Source organism: Mobula birostris, chromosome 2 (assembly GCF_030028105.1).
Source record: "Mobula birostris isolate sMobBir1 chromosome 2, sMobBir1.hap1, whole genome shotgun sequence".
Taxonomy (NCBI): Eukaryota; Metazoa; Chordata; class Chondrichthyes; order Myliobatiformes; family Myliobatidae; genus Mobula; species Mobula birostris.
In genome coordinates this window covers 55,796,160-55,812,099 of record NC_092371.1, presented here as the reverse complement: position 1 = coordinate 55,812,099, position 15,940 = coordinate 55,796,160, and the positions used below count along the sequence as shown (strand labels likewise).

At 40.3% G+C, this 15,940-nt stretch overlaps 1 protein-coding gene across 3 annotated transcripts in view; it reads left to right on the top strand.

The window, feature by feature from the left end:
• Positions 1-15,940, top strand: part of LOC140186793 (peroxidasin homolog) — a 271,446-nt gene that overhangs the window by 152,637 nt on the left and 102,869 nt on the right. For all 3 annotated transcript variants that reach the window (XM_072241373.1, XM_072241381.1, XM_072241390.1), the window contains exons 3-4: positions 3,045-3,116; positions 15,599-15,670. In XM_072241373.1, the coding sequence (XP_072097474.1) occupies positions 3,045-3,116; positions 15,599-15,670 (144 nt within the window). The remainder of the gene's footprint in view (positions 1-3,044; positions 3,117-15,598; positions 15,671-15,940) is intronic.

Here is a 15,940-nt window from a genome sequence, read left to right as displayed (position 1 = left end):
ATCTCAACCCTGGGTCCAGTCCTATCCTGCTCCGTAATTATATTGAAACTAATGGCATTGTGATCACTGGACCCAAAGTGCTCCCCAACACGTACCTCTGTCACCTGACCTATCTCAATCCCTAACAGGAGAGCCAACACTACCCCTTCTCTAGTTGATATCTCTACGTATTGCTGCAAAAAACTATCTTGCACACATTTTACAAACTCCAAACCATGCAGCCCTTTTATAGAATGGGTTTCCCATTCTATGTGTGGAAAATTAAAATCTCCCACAATCACAACCTTGTGCTTACTACAAATACCTGCTATCTCCTTACAAATTTGCTCCTCCAATTCTCGCTCCCCATTAGGTGGGCTATAATACACCCCTACAAGCATTACTACACCTTTCCTATTCCTCCATTCCACCCAAATAGCCTCCCTAGATGATTCCTGTAATCTATCCTGCCAAAGCACCGCTGTAATATTTTCTCTGACAAGCAATGCAACACCTCCCCCTCTTGCTCCTCTGATTCTATCACACCTGAAGCAACAACATCCAGGAATATTTAGCTGCCAATCACACCCCTCCTTCAACCACGTTTCACTAATAGCTACAACATCATATTTCCAGGTATCAATCCATGCTCTAAGCTCATCCACCTTTCTTACAGTGCTCCTAGCATTAAAATAGGTGCATTTAAGAAACTCTCCACCTCGTACTCTCTGTTGATCCCTAATCGTGCATTAACTTTATTATCTTTTTCGTCCTTCTCCCCTATATCTTCGGTCTGAGCACTCCCCTTCTCTGTCACCTGCCTATCCTCCCTCACACACTGTCTACTAGCTCTCTCTATTTGTGAACTAACCTCCTCTCTCCTAGTCTCTTCAATTTGATTCCCACACCCCAACCATTCTAGTTTAAAGTCTCCCCAGTAGCCTTTGCAAATCTCCCCGCCAGGATATTGGTCCCCCTAGGATTCAAGTGCAACTAGTCCTTTTTGCACAGGTCACACCTGCGCCAAAAGAGTCCCAATGATCCAGAAACTTGAATCCCTGCCCCCTGCTCCAATCCCTCAGCCACACATTTATCCTCCTCCTTATTCCATTCCTACTCTCACTGTCGCGTGGCACAGGCAGTAATCCCGAGATTACTACCTTTGCGGTCCTTCTTCTCAACTCCCTTCCTAACTCCCTATATTCTCCTTTCAGGACCTCTTCCCTTTTCCTACCTATGTCATTGGTACCTATATGTACCACAGCCTCTGGCTGCTCACCCTCCCACTTCAGAATATCTTGGACGTGATGAGAAACATCCCAGACCCTGGCACCAGGGAGGCAAACTGCCATCCGGGTCTCCTGACTGCGTCCACAGAATCGCCTATCTGACCCTCTTATTGTCGAGTCCCCTATTACTACTGCCCTCCTCTTCCTTCCCCTACTCTTCTGAGCTACAGGGCCGGATTCTGTGCCGGAAGCACAGCTACTGTTGCTTCCCCCAGGTAAGCTTTCCCCCCCCAACAGTACTCAAACAGGAGTACTTATTGTCAAGGGGCACAGCCACCAGGGTACTCTCTAGTATCTGCCTCTTCCCCTTCCTAACTGTGACCCACTTGTCTGCCTCCCGTGGCACCGGTGCGACCACCTGCCTGTAACTCCTCTCTATCAACTCCTCACTCTGCCTGACCAGACGAAGGTCATCGAGCTGCAGCTCCAGTTCCCTAACGCGGTCCCTAATGGTTGAAAAGTATGCTGCAGGGTCACCCTGATCAGCTTAGTTGATGAATGTTGTTCATTTTATTCATATTTCGTTGATTACATCATGATTGGGATGTTCCAAGAATGTGAAAGATGTTATGTAAACAGCTACTCTCTTTTAATGCAATTATCTGTTCAATTGCTTACCTTTCATAAACAAAACTAGCAAATCCATTCGACTAGCTCACAAAGAGAGCTACAACTGGAAAGGTATTAGATTCATTTTTATAAGAAGGTGAACATAAACTTGAAAGGGTATATTTTTTCTGAACGTATTTTAAAAGATAACTAAAAGATGTCTGCACGAGAAGATGATCTAAATGATATCCGCGAAGCAACATTCAGCTGAGTTGCTTCTTCCATTTTCACCTCCTTTGGATCGAACGTTTTTATATAGTAAGATCCATTATGTTCTTATTTGCCTCGAACTTTCTCGCATCTTGTTATTTAATCTCTCTTGCCTTTTCACTGTTACAGTTGGAATGGGACAAAGAATTAAAATGACATGTTGCAGACTGAACAAAATGTTCCCCAAAACTGTGCTGGGTTTGTGTGTTTTTAATATTTAAAATAATAAAATCAATATTCTTAAATACGTAGTTGAAGCATACTTCGGCTGAAGCATCCTGACATGAATCATTGACAATTCCTTTCTTCCACAAATGCTGTTTGCTCCACTGAGTTACCCAGTAGTTTGCTAGTATTTTGCTCTGGGTTTCCAGCATCTACAGTCTCTTGAGTCTCTACTTTAAGTTCTGGTCTGGAAAAACCAGCTATTACTTGTTTTCAATCAAGCACAAGAGCCTTTCTCTATGAGCTCACACCATGACAAATGATAAGTACAGAAAGGGGGATGTGAGCAGATTGGAAGGCCATGCAGGGGATGTAGGTTAGGAAAAGCTCATAGAGTTGGAGTTAAATAGTTGGGGAATCAAAGGCAAAGAGCAAGACAGGGAGGGATCTGAGGAGATGATCTGTAGGACAGATTTGAGAAGAGGAGTCAGGAAGATGGGACTGGGGGCTGATAGAAAACCAGATATCTTGTAGAGATGATCAACTCAGAGTGTGGTGAGAAGTGGGAAGAGATCCAAGGAGTTCAGAGTGTAAATCTTCAGGGAGCGGCCCATACATTTAGCTAAGTGGCAACAGGGACAAAATGTTTGAAATTTACGGGTTCAGAAAAGAATAACCCTCCCTGGTTTATTTGCTGTATTCTTTTTCTAAGAGTGTCATAAAATCTTTCTGTGTAAACTACAAGCTTCTCTTTGGTGCATTTGTTTATTACTGACTCCTCTGTCTCTTCAGGTTGCTCAACAATAACCAAATTAAAGGGATTCCACGGAGGGCATTTGAAGAATTGGAAAACCTGAAGTATCTGTGAGTTAATCTCAGTAAATATGCAGAAATATTTGTTGTGTTAGAAGGTAGACACAATTTAATTAAATTCTGCTTTCCAATTTTGATTTATGAAATAAATATTAAGAAGTCACATTTAGTAGGATTAATTTGTTAATTTGCTGTTAGCTGATATTTTTCACAATAATTTACTCATAACACATGTTTGATATACAAGCTTGATATCCATGCACTTATTAAATATGCATAATACAAAACAGCTGCATTGCTGGATAGCCAGATTTCTCAACTATTTACATAAGTGTATTATTTTAATAAATATTAACAGATGAATGCTAGTCTCCAGGTGTATATTTTTTCCTCTGTAATCTTAGTCTTATGCATTTCGAGTATAGAACAATATAGCACAAGACAGGTCATTCGGCCCACGAAGTGCCAATATTAATGCCAATTAATATTAAGTGTCCTCCTCCATACCCATCATATTCATGAGTCTTTCTGAAAGCCTCCTAAACTCCTCCAAACTGTCTGCATCCACTACCTCCCCTGGTAACCCATTCCAGGCACTCTACAGGGAAAAAATTGCCAGTCATGTTACCTTTACACTTATCCCTGATAACCTTTAAGACATCTCCTCTGGTGTTTGACATTTCTACCCTGGGAGAAAACATTTAGACTATCTACCCTGTCTATGGCACTCATAATTTAAGCCTTGAGTTATGTCTCCCCTCAGCCTCTGGCACTCTAAGGCAAATAGCCCAAGTTTGCACAATCTTTCCTTATAACTCATGCTCTCTAATGCAGGCAGCTTCCTGGTAAACCTCTTCTGCAGCTTCTCCACAGTCTTCATCCTCCGCGATATTCCAAGTGGAGTCTGACTAAAGCTTTATACAGTTGCAACATGACTTCTTTAAAAACTCCTATCAATGAAGGCAAGTATGCCATATGCCACTTTTAACACCTTATCCAGTTACATAGCCACATTCCGTGAACTATCGACCTGTACCCAAGACCACTCTGTACCTCAATGCTATTATGGTGTCTACCATTAACTGTATACTTTCTCCTTCCATTTGATCTCCCAAAGTGCAAAATCTCATACTTGCCTCGATTAAACTCCATATGCTACATCTCTGATCATACTTGTAATTGATCTATATCCTACTGTGTCTTTTGAGCTTCAGCAAGGTCGTTGTCACCTCCTCAATAAACTTGATCAAGTTTTGTAAGCCATGACCTGCCTCACATAAAGCCATGCTGAATATCCGTAAGCAGGCCATGCCTTTCCAAATATGTATAAATACCATTCCTCAATCTCCTCTCCAATAGCTTCTCTATCATTGATGTGAGGCCCACTGGCCTATAATTATCTGAATTACCCTATTTCCTTTTTTTGAATTAAGCACAACATTTGCAACTCCCTAGTCCTCTGGGACCTCATCTGCTTCTAGTGAGGACACAGAGATCTTTGTAAAATGTCAAGCAATCACGGACATCCCACCCTGCAAAAACTCATTTCAGAGAGGTCTCAACTGGAAGTCTCAACCTCATAGCAGTCTGTGTCAATGAATTTGTTAACTTTGCAAGACATCAGATTCACAAGTGTTTTGTGAGACAGCCGACTTCTGAATTCTGTCTTAATGTGACGCACCATGCTGAATGTCCTTTCTACATCACAATTAGAATTTGGCAGCACCAAAAGCGGCTTCATCAACTGGCAGAGCTCTTTGAATCTCAACTGCCCTGTCCTCACAGATTTTACTTTGGACAGCTTCCCCCAGAACTCATCAACTGGCAAGCTTTTGTAGTTTGGCACCAGTCCTTCAAGGTTAGTTGAGACATAATCCAGGACTCACCTCAACATGTATTTTGTAGTCAATAGAAAAGTCTACTGCCAAACTAGCAACACTGTCATTATTTAGAGTAGTCTAGGGTGAAGTACGTTTTATGTTTTCTTTTTTTGGAATACTCTGCCACAGCGCTGCAGGACACTAAACTGAACTGATGGATAATGAAAAAGAGAGACAGGTCGACTGTAAAGCCTGCTCACAGAGAAAATTGATATGTCTACTTAGTACAAAGAGAGACCAATCAGGATTCATTATCATTCTCTCTCCCCCCTCTCTCTCTCTCCCTCCCTCCCTCCCTCTCCCTCCCCCCCCCTATCTATCTATCTCTATCTCCCCCCCTCGCTCACTGTGCAAAAAATCGATTTCCGGGATATTGTATATAATTTGCGGGCGTCAGGGAGCCACTATCAATATGCGGGAGACTCCTGGAGCTTCTGAGAGGGGTGGGATGTCTGCAATCACCTTACTTACTTCTTTTAATATTCTGGGATCTATGCCTTCAGACCATGGGGATTTATCCACCTTTATGCTTTTCAAAAGACCTAGTGTGAAATCATTCTTAATCTCAAAATGTTCAGCACATTTACAAGCCCCAATCTGCATTCACTATCCTCTAAATCCTTCTCCTTGGTAAGTACTAGCACAAAATGCTCAGTTAGTTACTCAGCTACTTGCTCTGACAACAAGCACAAATTCCCTCCTTTATCATTGAGAGGCTTACCTTCTCCTTAGTTATCCTCTTTTTCTTAATATTAGTATAAAAAGCCTTGGGATTCTCCTTGATCCTGCTCTCCAAGGACATTACATGATCCATTTAGGCCTTTCTAATTGCCTGCTTGAGCACTTTCCTGCTATCTTTGTGTTGCACAAGGGCCAAGTCTGAGTTTAGCTTTCTAAACCTCAAATAGACTTTCTTTTTCTTCTTAACTAAATTTACGATCACTCAGGTGATCCAAGCTTCTCTTGCCTTACCATCCTCATGCTTACTCCTTACTGGAATATCCCAATCCTTAACTCTACTCAGCTGGTGTTTAAGGCTGCTCCCAATCAATTCCTCTTAGCTCCTGTCTTACCCTGTTGTAACATGCTCTTCTCAAATTTAGTACCTGCCCACAAGGTCTGATTTTATCCCTACTTATCTTAAAGCATAATGAGTTCTGGTTACTATTCCTAAAGAGTTTACCCATGGTCAGTTAGGTCATTTTACCAAGCTCATTTCCAAAAACCAAGTCCATTATGTTCTCTCAAGGGTTCAAAGGTCAAGTTTAATGTCAGAGAAATGTATACAATATACATCCTGCAATGCTTTTTCTTCGCAAACATCCCCGAAAACAGAGAAGTGCCCCAAAGAATGAACGACAGCGAGCAATGATCCCCCCCACACCAGCAAAAATAAACACGCATTGGTATAATCACCGAGCCCAAGCATGTACTAAGCAATAGATAAGACACAGACCTTGCAGTTACCCCAAAAGCTTCGCATTTCATCCGACTTCGACAACCCACAGGTTCTCTCTCTCCCTGGCAAGGGAGAGGGAGGTGTCCCCCATTTTCACAGTGAGCAGGAGACATAACAACCTACTGATTTACGATCTTAAAAGTCTGTTTCATTGCTTCTTTCGAGCTCTGTGTCCGAAATCGCAAAGACCTCGGGTCTTCGGGCCCACAGCGAAAGGTCTTCTGGCCTCCCCAACGACACAAGAGTCTCCAACTGTGACACCGACCCTCGATCCGCCCGTCTCCAGATCCCCAAGATCCTAGGCTTCCAACACGATCGAGATTCTCAGGCGAAACCCTTGGCATGTTGAATAGCGGCCAGTCATGGAACCCTGAGAACAGGTCCCAATCCCGCAAAGAACCGAAGCCAGCGTGGAACTCCAGGTCGGGGTCTTCAAAGGAACCCTGAAAGGGGAACATAGAGATATTAAAGGTAGAAATAGAGCTGTTCCCGAAGATGCAAGCAAAGGAGTTGCTGTTAGGTGCCATCATCCCTCCTAAGCTCCTCTAGTGCACTCTTGATATGCTGTCTCAAGAACCCATCTTGGATGCATTAAAGAAATTCAGCCCCATCTAAGCCTCTAGTATTAGGAAGTTCCAATCAAAACTGAGAAAGTTACGGCCCCATTATGATAACCCTTGTGCCCCTGTACTTTTTCATAATCTGTTTACATATCTGCTCCTCACCTTCTCAGTTGCCATTGGGAGAAGGGGAGGCATTATAATATAGTCACATCACTTAATCTCACCTTTCTTATTTCAGAGCTCTACCCAAATTGCCTCTGTGGCTGAGTCCTCCAGCATGTCCTCTCTAAGTACTGCTGAGACGTTCTTCCTTATTGGTGGTGCAACCCCTTCACCTCTTTTACCCCTTCTCTCTCATGGCTAAAACAATGAACACTAAGAATGCTGAGCTGCCATTCCTCATGTAACCAGGTCTCTGTAATGGCAACAACATCATAAATCCATTTACTGCTCCAGCCTCAAAGTTTATCCTCCTTACCTATAATCCTCCTAAACTGAAATAAACACATTTCAGCCCATCACTGCCACCATATCTACTAGCCTATCCCTAGGAACACTCATATTAAGCTGAATTCTTTTCTTGACAGAACACTTTATTAAGCTTTGATGTCAACATTCCTGTCCTGTAGATTGCCACTAAATCATCATCATCATCAGGTGCCATGCCCAGTTTGAGCTTTGACTGCCATGGCCCACACACTCCTGTTTCGGGTCAAATGGATCAATTCATTGGTATTCATTTCCAATTCTCTGGTTGCTGTCTCCATTATCATTTGTCTTTGTCTTCCTCTTGCTTTCTTCCCTTCAATCTTTCCCATTATTACCATGCATTCTAACTCCTCTTTCCTATTCACATGTCCAATGAAGTTACGTTGCCTTTTCATGATCTCATACATTATTTCTCTTCTTGTGCTTGCTCTGTTCATGACATCCTTGTCAGATATTCATTTCGTCCATGATTATCTTTGCATCCTCTTCAAAATCCACATCTCTGCTGCTTCAATTCGTTTCCACATGTTACTCGATATTGTCCAACATTCTGAGCCATATAACATAACTGGATAAATGTAACATTTCAGTACTCTGCAGTGGGTTGTCATGCCTAGTTTAGTGTTGGTCAGTATACTCTTCATTCTCGTAAAGGTGTCTCTTGCCATCTCTATTCTTCTTTTGATGTCCATGTCGCACCTGTCATCTGATGTCACCCAGCTTCCTAAGTAGTTAAGGTTCTGTACTTGTTTTATGTCTTCCCCGTTTATTTTCAGCCTCAGATAGGATTCTCCTTCTTTTTGGGTAACACCATACATTCTGACTTTTTGCAATTGATAGGTAGACCCATTTTTGCACTTCCTTCAACAACTATATCAATTAAGTTTTGTAGTTCTTCCTCCGTACTTGCAATTAACAGTGTCATCTGCATATCTGAAATTATTGATGTTTTCACCGCCAACTTTGATTCCCCAGATGTCTCTTATTTTTTTGTAATATTGTTTCACTGTACACATTAAATAAATCAGGGGAGAAAACACACCCTTGTCTAATGCTTCTCTCAATTTTCGTAAACTGACTCACTTCTCCATCTATTCTTACAGCGGCAGTTTTTTCCCCAGTACAGATTTCTGATTAGGTGGAGGTCTTTCGAATCTAGATCTAGAGTTTCCTGTAATATTTCAAATAACTTATTGTGCTTCACTTTATCAATTGCTTTTGTGTAGTCGATAAAACAAACAATCTCTTTGCACTTGAATAGTTCATTCTGATAGTATCCTTAACATCAATATCGCATTTTTTGTACCTTTGTCTTTCACAAAACCACATTGTTCTTTACCTATTTCAGCTTGTATCTTACTTTTAGCTCTTGTTACCAAAATTCTTAGAAGTATCTTAGTGATATGACTGATTAAACTTATAGTCCTATGTAATTCACATTCCATTGCTCCAGGTTTCTTAGGAAGAGTGATAAATACTGATTATTTTCATCTCTTCTGATATTATTCCAGTCTCATAAATGTCATTGATTAAATCAGTAAGTTTTTCAATTCCATCATCTTCAAGGGCAATAATTTGTTCTATTACTAATTCATCAGGACCTGCTGCCTTTCCTTTCTTCATCTTATTTATTGCATTACAAACTTCAGATTTTAAAATACTTGGACCTTCAATGTTCTTCTTCATTTCTGGTTTTTCGCCTCAATTGTCTTCAAACAATTCCTGAATATACTCAGTCCATCTGTTCATAATCTCATCTTTTTCCATGATAATGGTACCGTCCTTTGCTTTCAAACATCCACCTAAAGAACAGAGGGGCTTTTTACCAGTGATATTCTTGATTTGTAGATGTACCTTTTGGATCAATAATAGGGATTCTTTCTAGTTACTCACATTCCTGGTTTAACCATTCTTCTTTGGCTTTTTGACATAAGCTTTTAACTTAAACACTAAAACAAATTTCTTTAATATTCACTTAGTACTTACAGGAAAAATATGCAACTAGTTCTCTGTGTATTTGGTGCACATGATTGTCCTTACATTCATTGTGTTAATGTAGAATATATTCAAAGGGAAAATTTGCATTATATTCTTTTTTTTGCAACAAACAGCAGGGAATTAAGTGTATGCTGCTGATGTGACATTCACTTGCCATTACAGAAATGGCACAAATCACAGATAAGAGGTAGTAACCTTACAAGATTCACAGCTAATATAGATTATCCCATGAGTAGCATGAAATATGTGCTTATCGCTAAGTAAAGAAATTGCTGCCAACTCTTGCCCCCAAATTTTCAATTTGCTTTAGTGGCAAGTGAAGTTCATAGGATATCCATTTTGAGGTAATCTGGTGAAGGCCTGGGATGTCTAACTGGATAAAAGACCACAAAATGTGATTGAAATAATTTTGAGAATAAATGTTTCAGGAAAGACAGAATAAGGCAATACTTCATTTTTCATGTAGCAACAGCACCAGAAAAAAAGACAAACATTTTACGTCCATTTAGCCAAGTAATTGTTATACTACAAGGAAATTTAATTTTCCATTGATACCAGGACTTACGTTGAATTATTTTACACTGTGTGTGTGTGTGTGTGTGTGTGTCCATCACTTCCGACGATGATGTAACCTGTGTGGGAGGAGTTTTATAGTGAAAAGGCCGTTGTACAGTTCCACTCTCACGGCCTCAAAAGTCTTGGTCCATTGGTACGAAAAGTTGTCACGACTGGAGACGTCCTTGGCTGCAGTGGATAGCCATGATGCCTTCTGTGCCTTGTCGTGCCCCTTGGTCTCGACAAAGCATTGCAGCACCGCCTTCTTGAACATTGAGCCTTGTACTCATCCACCCACTTTGCCCGTACTGGCTTTGTATTCCTATCTCACCAGGGTTGGAGGTTCCCAGCTACCCCCACTTGGTTGAGCCTGCCTGTTGAAGCAATGTACTGGGGTATGGCCACTGTTGCATGCAAACAGTTAATTGGAGAAACAGGTGAGAGCTGGGTGCCAGGTGGGGACCAAAGGTGAATGAGCTGCCCCTAGGTGGAGCATGACAAGCCCACCATCAGAGGTGCTACCCCTCCCTGTACACCCCAATTACACTATTATCAACTTGGATTGCACCCACCTTACCCATGGACTGTTTGTCCCACTCCTGTCAGGGAGGAGGCTATGTAACATCAAAGCCAGGACCACCAGAATCAAAACATTTACTTTCCCCAAGCAGTAAGGCTGATCAACATCTCCACCCTCTAACCGATCTCACCTCCACTACTTTATCATTTTCTGTCAGAGTCAACTTATGTACAGATATTCCAATCTCTAGCATCACATTATGGACATGCAATCAATCTATGGCTAGCTTATGTATTTATATTTATTGTGTTTTTTTTTCTTATTGTGTTCTTTAACTTGATTTTTGTGCCCTACTGGATCCTGAGTAACAATCATTTCATTCTCCTTTGCACTTGTGTATTGGAAATGATATTAAACAATCTTGAATCTGAATCTTGAAAATTTTAAGTACCTAAGTTTTAGGCAGATGATCAAATTAAGAATTGTCCATGTTTGTGTTTGAAAAGCAATACTGTGGTTTGATCACTAAAACTACTAATCAAAACTCCTTTACATGTACTGACTGAGAATGTAGATTTTGATCCCAAGTTCAAATGGAGAATATATCCATGTGAACAACAGAGAGAGGTGAGGTAAAACTGGGGGGAAAGCAGTAGTTGGGGTGAAGAAATTTTAAACAGAATTAGAGAGATGAAAGGAGAGAAATATGTAAATAATGGATAGGTATCAAGTAAAGCACTAGTAGAAACAGGTGTAATTATATATCCATGGGACAGGATATATACAAACGTTTGTAAGTGTTTGGATAGTCAAGATTTGATTAGAGATAGTCAATATGGCTTTGTGCATGGTAGGTTGTTTCTAACTAATCTTATAAGGTTTTCAAGGAGGTTACCAGGAACGTTGATAAGGAGAGGGCAGTGGACATTGTCTTTAGTAAGCCTTTGTCAAAGTCCCATAGGAAGCTGGTCCAGAAGGTTCAGCCGCTTGGCATTCAGGATGAAACAGTGAATTGATTCAACATTGGCTTAGCAGGGGAAGCCAGAAAACGGTAGTAGATGGTTGCTTCTCTGATTGGAGGACTGTGTCTAGTGGTGTGTCACGGGGATCAGTGTGGTTATTTGTCATCTACAGTATATTAGTGATTTGGATGATAGTATGATTAACTATATCAGCAGATTTGCAGATGACACTAAGTGTGTGGGCATAGTGGACAGCAAGGAAGGCTATCAAAGCTGACAGTGGGATCTAGACCAGCTGGAATAATGAGCTGAAAAATATTACATGGAATTTAATGTAAACAAGTGTGAGGTATTGCACTTTGGGAGGATAAACCAGAGCAGGGCCTGCAGAGTTAATGGTAGGGCACCAAAGAGTACAGTAGAACAAAGGGGTCTTGGAATACAGATCCATAATTTCATGATAGTGGTGTCACAGATCGATAGGATCATAAGAGGAGCTTTCTGGCACTTTGGCCTTCATAGTGAAAGTATTGATTACAGGAATTGGGATGTTATATTGAAGTTATATAAGATGTTGGTGAGGCCAAGTTTGTGTGCAGTTCTGTTCATCTACCAACAGGAAAGATATCAATAAGATTGAAAGAGCGCAGAAAAAATTACAAGGATGTTACTGGGACTTGAGGACCTGAGTTATAGGTAAAGGTTTGAATAGATTAGGACATTATTCCCTGGAGCGCAGGAGAATGAGGGCAGATTGGATAGAGGTATACAGAATTATGGGAGGTATAAGATTGGGTAAATGCAAGCAGGCTTTTTCCATTGAGGTTGGGTGACAAAGTGTGTCAAACAGAATCTGAATCGAGGAGAATAAGGGCTTTTTTTTTATCACTATGACAACTTAATGCAGTTCATAGTAATACTCCTCATGTAATAAGGCAAAGCTACCAAAGTTTCTGGCATATTCATCCAGTAAGTAAATAGCGGAATGTGAAATGTGTTACTGTATATTACTTCTGTTTAAACATACCGTGGGTTAACAGTGAAGAATCATATTCTGGAAGAATTAGAGAGCTTTTATTTACAGTAATAAACAAAGTCATTTTAACCCAGCCACATGCTGGAACATTCTGGCAATCCCGCGCATGCTCAGTGCTCTGTCCAATCATGTACTGGCACATCATTGCACGTGATATCACCACATCTTCCTTTCATTAAAAAGAAAAAAATAATTAACGATGTTAATCAAAGCAAACACATAATTCAACAAGTCTCTGTCAGTCTCTCTGTGGGTTTACGAACATGGGTAGACTTTCTAAATCCTGGTTTATACTTCTGCGTCAACGTGTCGCCGTAAGGTCTACGTCGCTGCAAACCCTACACAAAGCCGACACGGAACCCTACGCGAGAGATTGTGTTGCTGCAACGCGCACCTCTCCCAAAATGTAACCGCGCGTCGCGGCAATGCAGAACGCAATAACTGTGATTGGTCCACTTGGTAGCATCGTATGTCATCCTATGCTGCAATAGCTTCCCATTGGGCGACTGAAGGGCAGGGAAGGAACTCTGGCTGCAATGCTTTCCATAAAGCTTTACAGACCTCCGAAATTATGGAGGACACATCTCGCACGAAAAAAGACGCTCGCATCTTGTTTACCCCGAGACTACCATGACAATGAAGCCTTGCGCGGGCAGGTAAGTGCACATGTGTGACGTGCACGAATTGCCGAGCAACGCAAACAAACCAACGCACAAGTGTAAATGCTCACAACACGAGTAGGCCACTTGCGTAGGTTACAGCGTCCAGTTAACACAGAAGTATAAACCAGGCTTAAGTGGTACACACAGATCTTGTGTTTCCTTGTTATTATTTACATGTTTTGTCTCGTCTGCATCAGTTAACTGAATCTGAAGAATCACATCTTCCTTTCCTTAAAAAGAAAAACAAATAACAACATTAACCAATTAACAAACCTATATCAGCTAACTAAAACTCTGATGTTGGCTCTTTGCTTTCTGAGCCATGACTCTTCTTGCGCTTCTTCTTTTTCATCTTCTTTTCTGCTTTAAGCTTTTCTTTATGCATCTCAACTAAACTTTTTGGTATACTCTCACATGCCTCCTGGTTAGAATCTAGAATTTCGGGTAAGCAGTTTACGCTATCCTCCTCAGCAACCTGCTTCCCTGCTTCTGTTTGGCCTGTATCTTTCCTAAAATTCCTTCCACTTCCATTTGAAATGAAATACAAATCTTCTTTTCTTCTTCTAATTCATTCATTAACTGTGTAATCTCTTTTTTATGCTGAGACTTCATCATTTCAATAAAACTTCTCAATTCTTTCACTTGTGCTTTCACTTCTTCCTTATACTGTGCCCACTGTGAGCGTTCTTGTTCTAGCCAGTGATTGGACTGAATCTCATATTCTCTCAGTGTCTCTTTCATTATGGCTTGCATTGAAGCAGCCTCCTCCTCCCAGCACTTTTTCATATTATCAATTGCCTCCTGTTTGGTCATCTCAGAAACTGCAGCTACTGCTTTTATATTCTCCATGTCAGCATTTTCATAAACCGCATCTATATAATATTCCTCACAGTCATCTTCAATCACTGCATTTCCCTGTTTCATTTCATTTTCCTTCTTTCTACTTCTACAACAGCGCAAAAAATGATTAATCTTACCACAGTTGTAGCAAATTTTGCCATATGCAAAACACTGATTTAGGCAATGTTCCCATGCATAGTGGTCACATGACTTTTTTCTTTCAAATGCTGTCTTGCTCCCTGTCGGTTTTGTCGACGTATTATTATATTTCTTGATATATTTGCGCTTTTTTGCAGCATTTACATTACAGTTTTCAACAAAAAGCTCTTCAGCCTGCAACATTATGGTCTCAGAAGCTTTGCAGAGCGTGAAAGCTTTTTAAAAATTTAAATCTTGCTCTTTCAACGGCCTTTCTCTCAGTGCGTTATCTTGAATGCCACAAACCATTCTATCTTTAATAAGACAGTCTGTGAGCAATCCAAACTCACAAGTTCTACTACGCTTTCTTAACTCAGTCACATACTGATCAATTGTTTCAGTAGCTTTCTGCGTTCATGTCAAAAATTTAAATCGCTCGTACATTAAATTATGCTTAGGTATACAAAATCCTTCAAATCTGTCCATTATCGACCTTAAATTGAAATTATCTCCATCTTCAAAGACAAAATTATTATATACCTCTACTGGATCATTCCCAATTACATGGAGCAAAAGCGCAGCTTTAGTTTTGTCCGCTTTTCTGTCAGCTCCAATCACCGATAAATATATTTCAAACTGTTGCTTGAATATCCTCCAATTCTCAGCTACATTGCCAGTCAGCTGCAATTTTGGTGGGGGTTGTAAACCTTCCATTTTACCATTTATAGTTCGAACTTTTTTTTTTCTTTTTTTTTTCGAGATTCTCGATTCTCAATTCTCCCGTATTAATATTCCAGAACCACTTCTGACACCGTGTTATGTTACCTCTCTTTAAACATATCGTGGGTTAACAGTAAAGAATCATATTCTGGAAGAATTAGAGAACTTTTATTTACAGTAATAAACAAACATGTCTTAACCCAGCCACATGCTGGAACATTCTGGCAATCCCGCGCATACTCAGTGCTCTGTCCAGTCATGTACTGGCGCATCATTGCATGTGATCTCACCACAAAGTGTATCAACAGTTTGAATTTCATGACCCTCAGCTCTTCCAATGTTACCTCATGTCATAAGCATGTTAGTATGCTGTACATCAGTACAAACTACTCAGAAGTTAATCTCATGCAACTCCATGATCTTAGCATCTGCTACTTATATGTTTATAGTCAATGAGGTAATTCACTTCCGGAGTGTTATAGTGGTCAAATCTGAGAGTAATTAATAGACATATGGAAGTTTTACGGCTTTTTCTAAAGTTCATTGACTCTCTATTAAAGATGTAGAAAGTCATTAAAAGATCCTACAGAAATTTCCCACTTGTAAATATCACTGTCTGTTATATTTCGCATTTTGACTTACAATTAGAATGATAGCTGACAAAATAATGTGTAAATTATTGTATTATAGACATTTTCCATTTCTTTTCAGCTACCTTTACAAAAATGAAATCCAGACAATTCAAAAGCAGGCTTTTAAGGGGTTGGTTTCCCTGGAACAGCTGTAAGTTTATGTTATCATTCTGTGTAATAAAAACATGTGTTTTAAAATCATGTTTTTCATGATGCATTTAAAATGCGCATGCGATTGCCAGTTTCAGTTATGCCATGTGATGTTCTGACAAAGCCTGAACATTTTTTAGTATAAGTATTCTGTGCTGCTGCAGAAAATTGGTTTACCTGTTTATGGATGAGTGGTTAAAAGTTCTTTATTTATTTGAAGTAATGCAACTGATCTCTCATGGAATTGCCCGTCAATACCCTGGAACATAGA